The sequence below is a fragment of the Fragaria vesca genome, linkage group LG3 (genome assembly GCF_000184155.1).
Source record: "Fragaria vesca subsp. vesca linkage group LG3, FraVesHawaii_1.0, whole genome shotgun sequence".
In the NCBI taxonomy this organism is placed as follows: domain Eukaryota; kingdom Viridiplantae; phylum Streptophyta; class Magnoliopsida; order Rosales; family Rosaceae; genus Fragaria; species Fragaria vesca.
In genome coordinates, this window is record NC_020493.1 from 23,842,730 (window position 1) to 23,859,261 (window position 16,532).

Sequence of the window (16,532 nt, forward strand, 5' to 3'; positions counted from 1 at the left end):
TGATCTATACATTAGTATCTAAAGACTAGACGATGGAGATGTGAAAATTGGATTAAAAAGTGAATATAAAATGGAAATCTGCACCGAAATAATAAATACGGACATCCGCACTTAGAAAAAAAAATAATATATATATATATATATAATTTGAATGAGAGATTTCAACCTCCTAGCACCAACAAAAGATTTTCACCAAGCTATTATAAAGAATTAAATCTACACATAAAACAACAAGACAATCGACCTCATATCAACAAGAGGTTTTGAGATTACCTAAATAGTTGACCTTTATGACTTTATTTTAATTTCTTATTACATAGGATCTAAAATCATCTAATATTAATATATCAATATTTTATATATAATATTAAATATTCACCACCATATGTACATAGACTTTTAGATATTAATAGGATATGCTGGAGTGGAGGTATAATGAGAATAGGAAAAGTAAAGAAAGTTTTATCCGCTGGGTTTGATGTTTATGAATTGAACAATTTGTTTATTATTTTATTGGAACATGTAATTTGTTTTTTATCAGAAATTAATTATCAAAATAAAAGAGTAATTAAAATTTTTTTAAATAAAAAGATATGTATTAAGTGATTAAATATGTGTGATTAAAATTTCTCGACAAAAAAAACATGCTTTAAGCCAAAAGCAAAAATAGAATTTTAGTTTTTATAAGAAAAACCGTCAGGAAATAATGCAAATCCTTTCGCATTTCTCCTCCAAAGCCTCACCTTCTCTTCTTCCTTCTCTCACCTCCGCCCTCACCTTCCGCCGTCGCCCTCCCAATTTCCATTTCTACGGTTCTACCCCTCGCCTTCCTTCAAATTTCCCTCCCTCGCATGCCACCTCACCTCCGGCCACAATAGCCACCAACAACCACCCGCTCCAATGGACTCGCCGCCTCCTGAGCAGCCCTCCGTCGACTCCGTCACGCACGATTTGCGCCACCAGAGCTTGGCCGCCGACGCGCCGGGAGCACGGTTGAAGTTTGAGGATCTGTACTGGGATAACTAGTTCGTCAGAGAGCTGCCTGGTGATCCTAGGACCGATGCGCTTCCGCAAGAGGTCGGAGCCTGTTTCTGTTTGTGTTTTGAGTTAGGGTTTGGGTGAGAGATTGATTGGAGTAAATGGAATGTTTAATTGTTGTGTGAAACCTGTAGTTGTGAACTAGCTGAATGACTTTGGATAATTTTGTTGAATTTGAACATTACCAGCTGAGAAATGAGTACTATTTCGATAGAGAAATGCCGAAATTAGTTACCGATTTTGTGTTGTTAGTGGAGTATGGTCCAATTTTAGCTATGGAAAGAGAAGAATTGTAACGATAGGATACAATCTTGAGTTATTGAGCTACACACTGAGTTTTTAGCTAGCATAAATTTGTATTCTTAGGCCTCCTCAGGATTTAGGTAATTTTTTTCGCTGTATTGTATCTGCTGTAATTTGTAGCGTTTGTTTTCTCTACTAGCTTAAAGGCATGACAACTATGAAAATGTAGTAAAAGTAATCGAGAACTGGCCAAGTCAGTATGGAAGTTTTAGTGATTTTGATTCTGATACCATTTACTTCGTTGAGCTATGGGTTGTAATTTTAGTAGCATTGGGGGTGTTTTGTTGTGATTTTTGTCTTTATACTTCTTTGGGTTTTGATTATCAGGTGTTGCATGCCTATTTTAAGTAACTCCATCAGCTCCAGTTGATGATCCTCAGCTCATTGCCTGGTCACAGTCGGTTGCTGAATTGCTTGAATTGGATTCTCAAGAGTGAGTATTTCTTGTTTCTTGTGGTCTGTGAAGTATCAACTGTAATGCTTTTATAGAACATGAATGAGAAAACAAGCTTGAAATTAAAAGTGTCTTTGATACATTGGCCATGATGTTATTAAATGTTTTTATGGGAGTTTAAGAAAGTATGGGTAACCTTCCAAATCAGTGTCTTGCATATCTACACTAGATCCTTTCGGTTGGTACTTGCTACTAAGTGCGGAAGTCATGACTCTACTATTAAAATTCCTATGTGAAAAAGGGAAAAAAATGCGGATGGTATCCCACATTTGCTCCATTAGTCACTTTGATATCTCACTTTTCAAAATTATCACATTTGTATCTGAAATTCATACCCTTACCCAACATAAGTATCTGAAACTCATTTAGCCGTTGACTCGACTAGCTGCCGTTAGACTTTGAAGAGTATTCTCGTCAGTTTGGTGCGATGCATGATTACATTATTTTGCACTCATGGTGTATCATATTTCATGGGACTAATTTGGCATCTCGTCTTGGATTTACAGATTTGAAAGGCCAGATTTCCCTCTTTTATTCTCTGGAGCGTCTTCTTTAGTCGGATCATAAGTATTTCTCTGAATGTTTTGTATTAGGCTCAACTAAGGGGATTCGTCAATTTTATACAGCCTGAATGATATTCTATAAATATTTATGCAGGTCACCCTATGCTCAGTGCCATGGAGGACATCAGTTCGGCATGTGAGTGGGACAGTTGGGAGACGGTCAGGCTATTACACTTGGGGGAGGTTCTTAACTCTAAATCTGAAAGGTGGGGACTGCAGCTCAAAGGTGCTGGGAAGACCCCTTACAGCCTGTTTGCCGATGGCCTTGCTGTGCTTCGTAGTAGCATTCAGGAATTTCTCTGCAGTGAAGCAATGCATAGTCTTGTTATTCCAACGACCCGTGCTCTATGTCTTGTGACAACTGGAAAACTTGTCACCCGTGACATGTTCTATGGGTACATTCAATACAACTTTGATTTAATAACTATTTTCTATGGACTAGTGAATATGTATCTCATCTGGCACATTGTTTTGACTGGTCCAAAAAATCTTGAGGATATAAATAGATACACATAAGTTCATGGTTTCATAGGTTGATCAGTCGTTTTAGTCTTATTTTCATTTTTTTTTTATTTCAAATTTCTAAACAGTTTTTGTATACATCTGGTGGTAACATATGAATATCTTGCTCATCCTGAAAGATTGGTGAGTTAAATGAATTGTTCCAGGGTGCATGTTGCAACTTAGAATGTAAACTTTGTTCGAGGACCTCCAAAGCTATAAACATATTTTTCTTATAATTCTTTTTCCTCAATCTACAGTGGCAATCCAAAGGAGGAGCCAGGTGCAATTGTTTGGAGGGTTGCTCCATCCTTCCTGCGGCTTGGATCCTACTAAATACATGCCTCTAGGGAAACAGAAGACCTTGCCATTGTTTGTACTCTAGCAGACTATGCCATTAGGCATCACTTCCCACATATAGAGAACCCGAATAGAAGTGAGAGTTTATCGTTCAATGCAGGGAACGAAGACCATGAAGTCGTTGATTTAACGTCTAACAAGCATGCAGGTAATCATCTTTATTGGTTCACAAAGATGCATGATAATTTTGTCTTCTTGTGTAATGAATTGAAAGTTTAACCCCCAAGTTAAGTACTAAATATGCAGGTCATAATTTCCTTATTTTGTGCTTTCGTACCCCCAAGTTATGTCTGGCTCTGGCCATTGTAGTAGGAGTTACCTCTTACTGTCTTTCTTTCCCATTTATCTAAAAAGTTTGAGCGTACTCATTTGATAGCCGCACACTATGCTAGACAGATCTAGTAGGTCCACTGCAAATATATTTGGTACGGTAGTTTTCTTGAAGTTTTCACAACTCTTCTAGTTGTGTACTCACCTCCCATATGGGACATGAAAAGTGACAAAGATGAAATTGAGTGCTTCTTATGTCCAACTGATATTTTGATGAAAAGAAATGCAATTATATGCCCTGTTATGTCCAGCCTTTCAGGGATTTATCTAGTGGTAGAGATGTGTCCATGCATTTTCATCATGTATGCGAGTTCAATTAGATGTCTGTTGTTAATCTTGTGGTCCGTTTTAACATGAACTTATAGAAGTTGTGGATTATGGAAAAGAAAAGAAAAGACTTGATTCATCATGAACTTCTATCTTGTACATTTTAATTGGTGAATGTTTGCCACATAGGGGTACTGATTCTGAGATAGGAAATCTCCCTTGATGCAAAATTTTGGTCTTTTTAGTCAAACCTACCTTTGATGGGTTGCCCAAATAACTTCTGATGCATATGCTCCACATGGATTGCTGATCAGCTGTTTTGTGGTCATTTTATTTGCATGATGGTTCTTAACAGCCTGGGTGGTGGAGATTGCTGAACGTACTGCGTCCTTGGTTGCCAAATGGCAGGGGGTCAGTTTTGCTCATGGTGTGTTGAACACTGACAATATGAGCATTTTGGGCCTCACCATTGATTATGGTCCTTTTGGATTTCTTGATGCATTTGATCCAAGTTACACCCCCGGTACAACGGATCTTCCTGAGAGGAGATATTGTTTTGCAAATTGGCTTATGGAATATTATGCATTGTCATCTGCCAAGTTGATAAATGAGGAGGCAAACTATGCAATGGAAAAGAAGTTGTGATCCCATACCTTCTCTTGATCCCATTCTTGTGATTTCAAAAGCAAATTACATAATTATGTTACATTCAAGTTCAATGGGCAAGGACAAGGATCTCAATAGAGATTGGAGAATCCTATCTAGTAAGAGTGAAGTGATCATTTGAATTGGTCTTGAATTGAGTTGCCCTTGTTACAAGGATGTGATATCAGAAGTGTTATGAGTTATGAATAGCTTGATGTCTAGAACATAGAAGTGTTAGAATGGTTTTGGTAAAAATGAAGAGAGCATCTTTAGTACACGTGTATCTCTATATAATTAGAATTAAAAAAATAATATATAAATATATTGGTCAAATATATAAATTATTATAAACAGTTAAATTGCGTTATGTTTAATTTCTTGAAAAAAAAACAGAGTCCTTCAAGACCAAAGTTCAAGATGTCATAAGACCCAAAAGCACCCATAATTTCCATAAACTTTTAACTTTTGTGGGTTCCAATGAGGCAATGACCTGCAATAGGAGACATTATTGGCTCTCTTGTGTTTCCAGTGAATTGAATTGTGTTGGAAGTTGCTGAAAAGTAGCTTGAATGATCTTGTCAAGAAATGCTTACTGAGTGGGACATGAACGGGATTTATTGAAATTTGAATGCTTCGGTATGTGTAAAGTAAGAACTATCGACACAGAGACTTTAGCTTTTCAGGCATAAAAACTTAAAAAAATAGAAAGCAGAGACTATACCAACTGCCACGAAACGGAAGTAAGGGAAATTTGGACACTCGTCTCTCTTTTCTCCGTTCAAACCATCTCTGTCTTCCATTTTCTCCATTTTTTGTGCTATCACGCTCGCTTGTTAATGTTTACATAGATCAGAAAGGCTTTACATAGATTTGTTCACTATTGGAGTTCTCCAGCCTAGCTCTCATGTCGACCTGTAATAGCCGAAGCTAATGGAGTTCTATTTCTTCGAGGTAAGAAACATTAGTATTTCAGAAGTTTTACCCTCCAAAATCTGTTAATGTTTTGTGTTCGTTGGTTTTAACTCCCTTTTGTTCTTCTTCTGTATGTTTGCATATTACAAAAAGATATCGTTGGCGATTGTTGCGGTAAGAAACTTGAATGCCTCTGAATCTCTTGCTTCATCATCAGAACCTCTTCGCTGGAAGTATAATGTGTTTTTGAGTTTCAGGGGTCCTGACACTCGCAAAGGGATTACAGCCCAAATACGCGATCGACTTCATAGAAGTGGCATTATAACGTTCATGGATGAACCAGATCTTAAAGTAGGGGATACTATTTCGCCCACCCTCATAAAGGCAATTAAAGAGTCGAGGTTTGCAATCGTAATTCTCTCAAAATTATGCTTCTTCTACTTGGTGTTTGGAGGAACTTAGAGTGATTTGTCTGTCCATGGAAGACAACAGAATTTTGCCACTTTTTTTTTTAAGTTAATCCTACTGATGTTCGATATCAGAAGAACAGTTTCGAAGATGCTTTCTCTAAGCATGAAACCTGTGGCCGACATGAATCAGACAAGTTGAATCAATGGAGGGCTGCCTTAAGCAAAGTGGCCAATATCTCAGGGTGGAACACAAATAATTTCAAGTAAGCATTGTGCCTCTAATTTCGGTTCTATATATTTTACCCAACACTTATTCCTAATCCTTCGGTTGTAGGACTCACGAAGAACTTGTTGACGACATTGTGGAATCTGTCTGCAGTAAAGTACCACCTGATGCAATTGAATCCACAAGAGATTTCCAAGAATATGAAGCAACAACACAAGCCATGAACAAGGTTAAAAAGGCGCTAACTAATGACGAGACCACTGCCGTTGGTGTCTACGGCATGGGCGGCGTTGGGAAGACAAGCATGGTGAGACATGTAGCTGAACAAGCCTGCAAAAACGGTACTTTTAACCGTTGGATTATTGTCGTTGTATCCCAAAACCTTGACTTGAAAAAACATTCAGGACACATTGGCAGATCTGCTGGGCTTCGAATTAAAAGAGAAGACAGAAGCTGGAAGAGCAGATAAGTTGCATAAGGAGATATGAGAAATGAAAAACTCCTGATAATTGTGGATGATGTTGGGAGAGAACAGAGTTGTCAAAGATAGGGATTCCCCCCTACAATGAGCTTCAAAAGTGCAAGTCCAAAGTGCTACTCACCACGAGGAGATTAAATGTCTGTAATGACATGAAGTGCCATGAAAAGATCGCCCTCAAGCTTCTCTCGAAAAAAGATTCTTGGAACTTGTTTCTGAGAAATGCAGGAACAATTTCTTTTGAGTCCACCTCGTTGGAGGAAGTGGCATGGAGAGTAGCTGTATTGGCTTGGCTATAACCAAAATGAAATGAATTTTTTTGACACAATCTTCTGGAACTGAGACTGGTTTCCCAAACTCGTCGACTTTTCTTCTTTACTGACTCAGTTAATGAAATTTCATTCTTGGGTTCTCTCGGTTTTTTGATAGTTTGAGCTGTGAGATTGTTTGTATGAACTTGGATAGTTTATAATTGAGCTCCGTAGGAATCATAAGCGAATGTTATGCTTTGAAATATGATAGCTTGCTTGGTTTGAGCTGAATTCAGTAATTATAGGCCAAAAAAGTTGGAATCTTTTCTAAATTTGGAGCAGATGAAGTTTGTAATAGTGATTTATAATGTATGGTTTGTATCGGGTGCATTGTAGATGGCTAGATGCGATGAGATTCTGTCTCTTCCTTTACAGAATCCTCCGACTTTGGAGTTTTCTGCTGAAACTAGTCTTGTACTGATGTGCAAGACTAGTCTACTTCTGTATGAAACTAGGATTGCAAAGTGGCTGCCCGTTCAAGAAACCTCACAGCATGGTTTACGTGTACTGTTCTTGCCGTGGTTTGGTGTATGCAGGTGTTAACGGGAAGCAGAAGATACAGATGTATGTATGGAACCCATCAACTGGACTCTCCCAGAAACTACCTGATCCTGGTGTTACAGATGAGTATCAGATCTTTACTGGTTTCGGCTACGTCTCGGCCACCCACGACTACAAGATTCTCATCGCCAACTCTAGACTTGAGGAGGGAGAGCATGCCAAGATCCGCATCTTCTCATCGCAATCCAAATCTTGGAGAAGGATTCAAGATTCTCCATATTCAGACTTGTCTATGACAGTTGCGGGGATTCTTTGTCACGAGGCACTTCATTGGCTGAGGTTCAATGATGATGTTATAGTTGCTTTTGATTTAGCAAATGAGAAGTTCCGGACAATAGCGCTGCCTGTTGTTGGGGAGGAGTATGGGTGTGACTATTTCAGACATGTAGGGGACTTCAGAGGTTGTCTGTGTGTGATTGGTCTGGCGAATGTTACTACTATGGATTTGTGGGTGATGAAGGAATATGATAAGGGTAACTCCTGGACTAAGCTTTTTAAAGTAAGGGTTACCGATCAGCCTGATGAGCAGATAAGTTTTGTCCAGCCAATCTTGGTTAGTGAAACTTGTATATTTCTGGAGATACATACTGAATCAGGAAGCGGGGCGAAGCTGGTCAGGAGTTATCATAAGGAAGAGAAGACTAAAGAGGTTCATATGGATAGATATAGCCGTGAAATAATTGGGTATGAAGAGAGTCTAGTTTGGCTTGATTAAATCGTTACTCTATGCATCCAACTTCTGGTTAGTTGCTCCTCATTTCCACTCTGTTCAATGTATTTTTGTTTCAGTTCTCATTGCTACTTATTTACTTGTTGAATATATGTTCAATGTACCATTTACTTCTGTAACTTTTGAGTCTGTGACTTCAAATATGGGTAGAAAGTTACAAGTCCTTCAAACTTTCTTGTATTAGAAAGGTGTCCTGACAAATGGCTTTTGTGCTTGCTTGATGTTATACCATCATACAAGTAATAAGTATTAAACTTTGCCTATATAATTTGATGATTGCATCCGGAGATTGATCTGTGCATTCAAATTCAGGTTATCCTTTTGAAACTCAAACATCAATGGTTCCTTTTCCTTTTTTTATTCTTTTACCATTAGGTTTCTGATAATTAGATTTTCATTCTTTGGAGAGTTCGCTAGATACTTTGCATTAGTATGAGGAATCAATTTAATGGGATTGATTTGAAGACATTTGTGGTAACCAGAGAGCAGACACTGAAGTGTCAGTTAGCTTAAGTGGATATATGGTAGAACGGGGATCATTTGAACCAATTTTGAAACTAATGCAAGATGGTTAGACACTTAGACAGCATTAAGAAATCCAACAGAAGATGGATATGATTAACGAGATTGAAAATTAGAAGAGTCTTTCTTCATTTAGATTTGCTGGATGCTTCTTTTTATTTATTTTTTTATAGTTCTATGGGCTTAACATGGTCTGTATAATATCATTTGACTCCACTGCAAGTGCTTCCCAACAATTCTTGTGTGATCAATGGATTCTCTTTGATTTTTACTTATCAACATTTTCACCCTTTTTCTACGTTTTCACCTTTTTTAATCTCTCCTTTTTTTTTCTGCGTTTTCTTCTTGCGATTTTATAAGGGACTGTTTCCTACTTCTTCTTTTTTTTCTGCGTTTTCACCATTTTCTTTCTCCTTTTTTTTCGCATTTTTCTTCTTAAGAATCTTCGGAATATGTTATTTCTTGTACTTCAACGAGAGATTATGAGTTTTAATATTAGTTTGTACATTTGGGATCAAACTTGTGTAACTAAGGCCACATTTAAAATAAAAAAAGGCCACATTCAAAGTTTCGCACAGGGCCTCATATTCCACAGGACCAGCCCTGGAAATGAGCATAATATTCTGCATCTTCTTTTTGCTGTTTTTCACTCTTAGATGTGTGACTTAATGGATCTTATATCATAATGTGAAACGGTATTGTCGCGTAATACATGTGAGCATTTTAATTGCTTAATTCATTTCACTTTTATAATTAGCCAAAAATATGCTTTGCCTGTAACTCCTCTCAGTATTTGCCTTCTGATGTTTGATGGTTCTTAAGTTAACTTGTTTTTGTTGTAGGAAATTCAAAGTGTATACATGCAAGAGCAAGAGTGAGGACCAGATGAAGTCGAATAGTTCTGGGGATCCCAGACGTCCTTGCTACAATTCACCATTTCCCCAAGCTATTGTTTGTCAGAGGCTATATCGTATATTTGCATCTTTATTGGTATTTTTTTGTTAATGTATGACAATGATATGCTAAGATAATGTCGAGCATTCTGTAAACACACACATCTTTAGCTCGTTTTCTGTTGAGCATGGAGCTTTGCTTTTTGCACGATCTCAGTAGGATTGACTGTATGTGTGATTGTTGATTATGTTTGGTTATCTAGTTTCTACTCTGGATTGTGTATTTCCTTTGCTAACTAGAAGTTCTTACTTTGTTTTGTACTTTGTAATGTTTCTCTTGCTTGTCACAATGAAAGTCGGTCGTATGATTTTGGTTGCAGTTCTAATTCTGTTTCTGTTGCAGTTGTAACCCAAAACTGAAAACCCGAAACCCATCTTAATTGCAGCAAGCGAAATAATCAATTACAGAAACCCAGAGTAAGGGCCGGCTTGAACAAAGAGCTCCTCACAGCAGCGGAGAAAGAGGAAGAAGACAAGAAGAAGAAGAAAAAGAACCATAAAACATAAGCGAAGTTTAAAAAAAAATAATAATAATAATAATGTCAATTGGGCTTGTAGCGGGCTAGCGGGAGACGATCCATGTCTAGGCGGTCTGGGCCGTGGTGGGCTATACGGGCTGGGGGATCCACCAAATAAATTTTAAGTTATAAAAAATAAAAAAAAACTGACATAATTTAATTGGGCTTTTAGCGGGCTAGGCGGAGAAGATCCACGTTTAGGCGGTTTGGGTCGTGGAGGGCCTAGACAGGCTAGATGGTCCACCATTTAAAATAAAAAAATGACACGTCGTCTCTCGTCCGTCTTCAACGTTCTAAGTTGGTGAGTTTTGACGACGACTACCCAGACTCGGCCGGACACCAGCTGCTAAATCACCTTATGTGCTTGTATCGATTCTATTCACTCCAATTCATACTTCTGCTCAATCAAGTTTTTTATTTGTTCACTCCAATTCATGCTTTTCGATTCTAGTGGTGATCTATCAGACAAAGGAAAAGAAAGCGAAGTTCAGCTGGGCTATATATGGTGTTTTATCGTTGCTATATGTCTGTTGTGACCATGTCAGAGGTGAAAGATGAAATTTTGGAGTACAAATGTCATATCCATCAATCTGTATGAAAAAGAGTTAACAAGGACTAGCATCTACGAAATGAGATCCGAATGGTGTTACCAAGTTCGAGTTTCAATTGATGCAGCATATTAAGCCTAGAACAATACACACACCATGCGTCACAGTACCACTCTCCAGCTCCAAAAGAGAAACTTCAGAAAGTATTAAACTTGCTGACTTCCATAGCAGGAAACAAACCCAACTCCATGAGTAAAAATGAATTGTGTCATCCAATAGGTATGTCGGTATTAAAGAGTTCCAATACTACTGAATATTACTTCAGCTCTCTGTTTTAAACTTGCTGGATGAGGTAGACATTGTTTAGTAAATTTATGATACGCTGGATGCCTATTCAGATAGATTATATTAGCGGATAAATGATGCATTCTGATCTATAGCTTTTGTTTCGATTGTCAACAGTCCATACCCACGATTTTGACACAAGTCATGACTTGAAAGGCGATGCTCATAGAAGTAACAGAAACAGTTCAATGGTCAAGAAGAAGATTCCTCAATTGGCTTTTAATTATGCTGTATGAATGCTATCAACTATATCCATCAAGTTGGTGATCATAAATGTTCTTTCATTTTATAAATTGACATACAGAGTTTGAGCTTTAAATTTTGTATGTGTGAGGTTGTTTTGTTTGTCCCGTTTCCTCTGTATTGGTTTGGCTATGTTGTCCAGGAAGTTTCATCAGAAATCCTGGAAATTTGTTTCTCTTTTAGCTTAGTAACATGACAGTATCAGTACATTGTTATAATTTATATGCACATGGCTCACAACAACACCTAAAACAAAACGGTTTATTGGTTATTTGGGCCTTGTATTAATAGTCTTTGTAGAACAAACATACATGAGAGGCTATTGGGTCGGTCTTTATATGCACATGCCGCTCGCTCAACTTGATGCTCCGGTTTCCGCACGTGGAGATTACCCGCCTGTCATCATCGTCTCTGTTCCTCGGAGGAAAATAAGGACGGAGTTGTGTGCCTTCTGGTCGAGGTACAAGAGACGTCACTTTGTTTACTCGATAGATGATGATAATCGAGTAGTTATACGATTGTTGTTTACTTGATAGTGTTTCTGCATGTGCGTATTTGATCAGTTTATGGGCTCTGTGTTTGATTTGAGTTTGTTTGATTGCCAATTGGGGCTTTCTTAGTTTGTGTTGGATTTTCTATCCGAGTAAAATTGATTGATTGATGATGGTTTCATGTATCTCAATGCTGGGTCGTTCGGCATTGCTCTGAGTTTCGAAACTCAGACAGTTTAGCATTGTGTTCTTCCTTTATGGATCATGCATGTACCAATCAAAATTTCTCAACAGTGTATATGCTATGTGATTGTCATTTATATATATTGGTTGTCTGTGTGTTTGTATATATCAGTTTAAGCTTTGATTTTAGGACATTTGGTTTTCCAAAATGCTCCTTCTCATGGATAGGCTCCCATTAAGGTCCACATTGCCCTTCCTACAGCCTGGGGATTGGAACCTGGTAATTCCATATCTACTATTAGTGTCATTTACTGCATTACCTGGATTCATCAATTATCTTCATTTCATGTGTGATTATATTACATACGCTTTTGGTCAGTGACATAATTTGCAAAAGACTTCTAGTTTTTGGTTGTTTTGACGGAGCCTGCTTCTTTTGGATCCATGTTTTTCATTTTTCCTTATCATCATCAATATAATGAATGATTAATTGTTGTATGATATACACATATATGATGTTGTATAGAAATTCAGATCCCTCGACAAGATTTATTTCTTCAATAATATTGCCGATAGATGTGTATATAATTTTAAACATCACTTATTGCAGTCATCATGGTACTGTGCTAGTTGTTCTATGTTATAGATATGAACTAGTTTATGATGAAATATCAACAAAGGAAAATTTTCTGGTAGGATGGTTGTACAGGTTTAACCTGTAGTCCAAATCTAAGGTCACTTTTTTTTTTTTAACAATATGTTTGGGAAATTGTTGGTTGGTTGATTCATTGAGTTTAGTTCACATTTAACAATTAATTTGGTAGGCATACCGCATATGTACTGATGCTAAATTTTAATTGGTATGTGTAGGTGGGATGTGGGAAAGTGAGAAATTTCATAAATTGACAAAAATTATGAAATTTGAGCAAATTTCATAGCCTCCACTTAACTGTTTCTGCATCCAACTTTGTTGAATGTCCCCTACAATATTGTCCTTTGGTTAAATTTGAATCCACTCTTCCCCTCTCTTCTGTAAAAGTTTTCAGCCTCAATAGGATGAGAAAATCCATGGCAATCATATATACTGAAATAATCTATTGACCTCAATTATCAAATGGATGAAAGAAACTAAACAGTTCTCCTTGCTAATGAGAAAAGAAAAGTACTTGTTATCAATATATCTTTTATATTTTGGGTCGATGATTGTGTCAGTTCAGTTCAAGAATCAATGTGCAAAATCACTTGATCTATAGACTAAAAGATTTGTTATGCTATAAAAACATAAATTCTCTCCTAATATAGTTAATTTACTCATGATGGTTACTATATTTGGACCAGATGGAGGCTTGTTTCAGCCAAACATACGTTAGTATATGTCGAGGCTGGTAATCTAGCTGGAAACTCGAAGGCGATGGACCAAAAAAAAAACTGCGAAAGGAATCCTTACTGAGAGTGAAGTGATCAGTTGGCATGCTTTGAGAAATGTCAAGGATTCTTGCCGCTGGGTTTGTATTCTTACCAGTCTGCTGAAATCCAGCAAGTGCTCTAGAAATATAATTGCTTTTTACTAGTTTCAAAATGTAGATTTCTCCAAAACTAAGGGCATCTCCAACAATAGCATGAAAACCCATACTCATACTCAAAACCTAAAAAATCTTCTCTCCAACCATGAAAACCCAAACTCAAATATGGTTCCTACTAAGGAGTCGACCCAAAATGGGTCGAGTCTGAGAGAGGAAACCCATTTCACGTCAGCGTGGGACCCACTGGCTACAAACACACGTGAAGGGACGCGCCAGACCATGTCTGTGTTGACAACGCGCGGAAGAGGACAAAGAAAAAGGGCTGGGAGCAGATGACGCGCCCGATATGTTTCTCATCCAATAGTTGGGAAACCCATGATGGTGTACAATTACATATATATTCCACAGACCAAGTCAATTTCCTTGTATCCAAACAAAAAAAAATCATTCAAATTTTTGTAAGATTTTTTTAAATTTTTGAGTATGAGTATGGGTTTTGACATAATGGTTAAAAATAAAATATAATTTTAAATAATAATAGGTTTAAGTGAGTCAAAAAATGAGTTTAGGTATGAGTTTAAGAAAGGTCGTTAGAGATGCCCTAAACTCAGTATTCTTAAGGTCAAGTTGTCATAGGAACCATTAACAATTTAGCACAAATGATTTCACAACTCTTTTTGATGGAGTTTGGTGGGGTCTTTGGACTTGCCATTGGAGAAATTATTGGTTTTTTACAAAGGTGTACGGGGGATAGATGTTACCACCTTAATAGTAAATTAGTAATAAATAAAGAAAGCAGAGTCCTACAAGACCAAGGTCAAGACGTCATTGGACCATAAGCACTGCTAATTTCCACAAGCTACCTTTCGCTGTTTCCAATGACCTGCCATAGGAGAAATTATTGGTTGTTTCCAGTGAATTGAGCAGGAAAAGTTGCTGTAAATATCGGTGGGCAGTTTCTGGGTAGTTTCCAGTTATGCACAGAGTCAATTCCATAGTCTCCTCCCTTGTTGTTTGCTTTTCTCACTGGAAATCAGTTTCTCTCTTGCTGGGTTTCGATGGCCTCCTCTGCATCTCTTCTATCATCCGCTGAATCATCAACCGCTCGTTTGTCGATGCACGGTGTGTTTTTGAGTTTCAGGGGTCCTGACACTCGAAGGAGTATTACATCTGAATTATATGAGCGGCTGCATAAACAAAGAGGAATCAAAACATTCATGGATGATCAAGATCTTGAAGTAGGAGATCCTATATCTCCCACTCTACTAAAAGCAATTGAAGAATCAAGGTTTGCAATTGTTGTCCTTTCTCCAAACTATGCCTCTTCTACTTGGTGTTTGGAGGAACTTGCGAAGATCTGTGAGTGCATGAAAGACCAGAACAGAATTCTTCCACTTTTCTATAATGTCGAGCCTACTGATGTAAGACATCAAAAGGGAAGTTTTGAAGAAGCTTTCAGCAAATACGAGAGGCGTAGATCAGAGAAGGTCCAGCAGTGGAGAGATGCTTTAAACAAAGTGGCCAGTTTCACTGGGTGGCATACAAAGAATTATAAGTAAGTATCATAATGAGATTATCTGTTTCAACTAATCAAAGTATCAATAGTTATCCGCATAGCTTTTGGAATTATTGTTTGACTCTTGATTCTTCCTTTTTTGTAGGACTGATAGAGAACTTGTGGAGGAAATTGTGGATTCTGTGTGCAACAGAATACAACCTTTTGAAATTGACTCGACATTGGCCACCGGAGATTTTGAAGAGTTTGAAGCAACAAAAAAAGCCATGGATCAGGTTATGAAGGTGCTTCAAGATGTTGACGTCCCTGCCGTCGGGGTCTACGGAATGGGAGGCGTCGGCAAGACAACCCTGGTAAAACATGTTGGTGCAGAAGCCCGAAAAACAGGGATTATTCATTATGCGGTTATGGCTGTTCTATCCCAAAGCCCAGACATAGCAAAGATTCAAGGCACATTGGCAGATATGTTGGACGTTAAATTGGAGGGAGAGACAGAATTTGGAAGAGCTGTTAGATTGAAGAGAGAGATAATGAGAAGAGAAAAAATCCTTATAATCTTGGACGATCTATGGGATAAAATAGAGTTGTCAAAGATAGGGATTCCCAGCTACAAGGAGCTTCAAAAGTTCAAGTCCAAAGTGCTATTCACAACAAGGAAATTAAAAGTCTGTCATGCCATGAAGTGCCAAGAAAAGATCAACCTCAACATTCTCTCAGAAAGAGATTCTTGGAACTTGTTTCTGAGAAAAGCAGGAACAATTCCTCTCGAGTCCCAGAACGTGGCGAGGAAGGTAGCTGGAGAATGTAAGGGTCTACCGATTGCATTAATAGCTGTTGCAAGGGCACTCGGAGATGAGGACCAGGAGGAATGGGATGAGGCAGCTAAACGACTAGAGCAGTCCAAATATGTCAATCCCGACCATGAGGACGATGAGGAAAATGCATTCAGATGTATACGATTAAGCTATGATTACTTGAAAAATGAAGACCACAAGGCATGCTTCTTGCTCTGTTGCTTGTTCCCAGAAGACGATGACATCAAAATAGAAGACTTGTTCCGGTACGCGATCGGAAAAAGATTGTTTCGAGATGATAATACAATGGAATTAGCCAGAGGAAGAGTAGTTACAGTGGTGAAGTACCTGAAAGGTTCGAGCTTGCTTTTGGATAGCGAGCAAAAAGGATGTGTAAAGATGCATGATGTCATCCGGGATACAGCCATTCAAATTGCGAAATCTGAAGATGGGTTTTGGGTGAAAGCTGGCTATGGTTTAAAGGGTTGGCCACACGGATTAGATGAGGATTGCACTGCTATTTCACTAATGAGGAACACAATTCGCAAGCTACCTGAAGAAGAGTTGGTATGTCCAAATCTCCATATTTTATTACTAAACGGGAATGCTAAACTAAGTGAGATCCCCGAAAAGCTGATCCAGAATCTGAAAGAGTTAAGGGTCTTGGATCTTAGTAACACTAATATTTCCGTATTACCCCAATCATTTAGTCTCCTCACCAACCTCCAAGCTTTGCATTTAGATGATTGCGACAAATTGATTGACATTTCTGTTGTGGGGAAACTTAACAAGCTTGAAATTCTTAGT

General features: G+C 38.0%; 3 protein-coding genes and 1 pseudogene across 4 annotated transcripts; all 4 read left to right on the forward strand.

The window, feature by feature from the left end:
• The first annotated feature begins 900 nt into the window (after positions 1 to 900).
• LOC101314072 lies at positions 901 to 4,461 on the forward strand (annotated as a pseudogene). The gene is made up of 6 exons (XR_184391.1): positions 901 to 1,099; positions 1,690 to 1,774; positions 2,302 to 2,376; positions 2,453 to 2,753; positions 3,120 to 3,367; positions 4,172 to 4,461. The product of XR_184391.1 is annotated as a UPF0061 protein AZOSEA38000-like (transcript).
• A 930-nt stretch (positions 4,462 to 5,391) lies between these two features.
• Positions 5,392 to 6,571, forward strand: LOC101314361 (TMV resistance protein N-like). Its single transcript, XM_004296139.1, has 5 exons — positions 5,392 to 5,412; positions 5,527 to 5,784; positions 5,916 to 6,046; positions 6,118 to 6,316; positions 6,414 to 6,571. Exons 1-5 carry the CDS (start codon positions 5,392 to 5,394, stop codon positions 6,495 to 6,497), a joined length of 693 nt encoding a protein of 230 aa, XP_004296187.1. The 3' UTR covers positions 6,498 to 6,571.
• Positions 6,572 to 7,291: 720 nt separating this feature from the next.
• LOC101314645 (F-box protein At4g22390-like) lies at positions 7,292 to 8,074 on the forward strand. Its single transcript, XM_004296140.1, has one exon. It carries the CDS (start codon positions 7,292 to 7,294, stop codon positions 8,072 to 8,074), a length of 783 nt encoding a protein of 260 aa, XP_004296188.1.
• Positions 8,075 to 14,233: 6,159 nt separating this feature from the next.
• Positions 14,234 to 16,471, forward strand: LOC101314934 (disease resistance protein At4g27190-like). The gene is made up of 3 exons (XM_004296141.1): positions 14,234 to 14,970; positions 15,077 to 16,292; positions 16,436 to 16,471. Exons 1-3 carry the CDS (start codon positions 14,474 to 14,476, stop codon positions 16,469 to 16,471), a joined length of 1,749 nt encoding a protein of 582 aa, XP_004296189.1. The 5' UTR covers positions 14,234 to 14,473.
• The last annotated feature ends 61 nt before the right edge of the window (positions 16,472 to 16,532 follow it).

Bases quoted from the DNA above. Each gene is read 5' to 3' on its own strand.
- LOC101314361 (XM_004296139.1), top strand. From the start codon at position 5,392: ATGGAGTTCTATTTCTTCGAG. The intron at 5,413-5,526 runs GTAAGAAACATT...TATTACAAAAAG, and splicing joins TGGAGTTCTATTTCTTCGAG to ATATCGTTGGCGATTGTTGC. The intron at 5,785-5,915 runs GTAATTCTCTCA...GTTCGATATCAG, and splicing joins AAGAGTCGAGGTTTGCAATC to AAGAACAGTTTCGAAGATGC.
- LOC101314934 (XM_004296141.1), top strand. From the start codon at position 14,474: ATGGCCTCCTCTGCATCTCTTCTATCATCCGCTGAATCATCAACCGCT. The intron at 14,971-15,076 runs GTAAGTATCATA...CCTTTTTTGTAG, and splicing joins TGGCATACAAAGAATTATAA to GACTGATAGAGAACTTGTGG. The intron at 16,293-16,435 runs GTATGTCCAAAT...CCAATCATTTAG, and splicing joins AGCTACCTGAAGAAGAGTTG to TCTCCTCACCAACCTCCAAG.
- LOC101314645 (XM_004296140.1), top strand. From the start codon at position 7,292: ATGGTTTACGTGTACTGTTCTTGCCGTGGTTTGGTGTATGCAGGTGTT.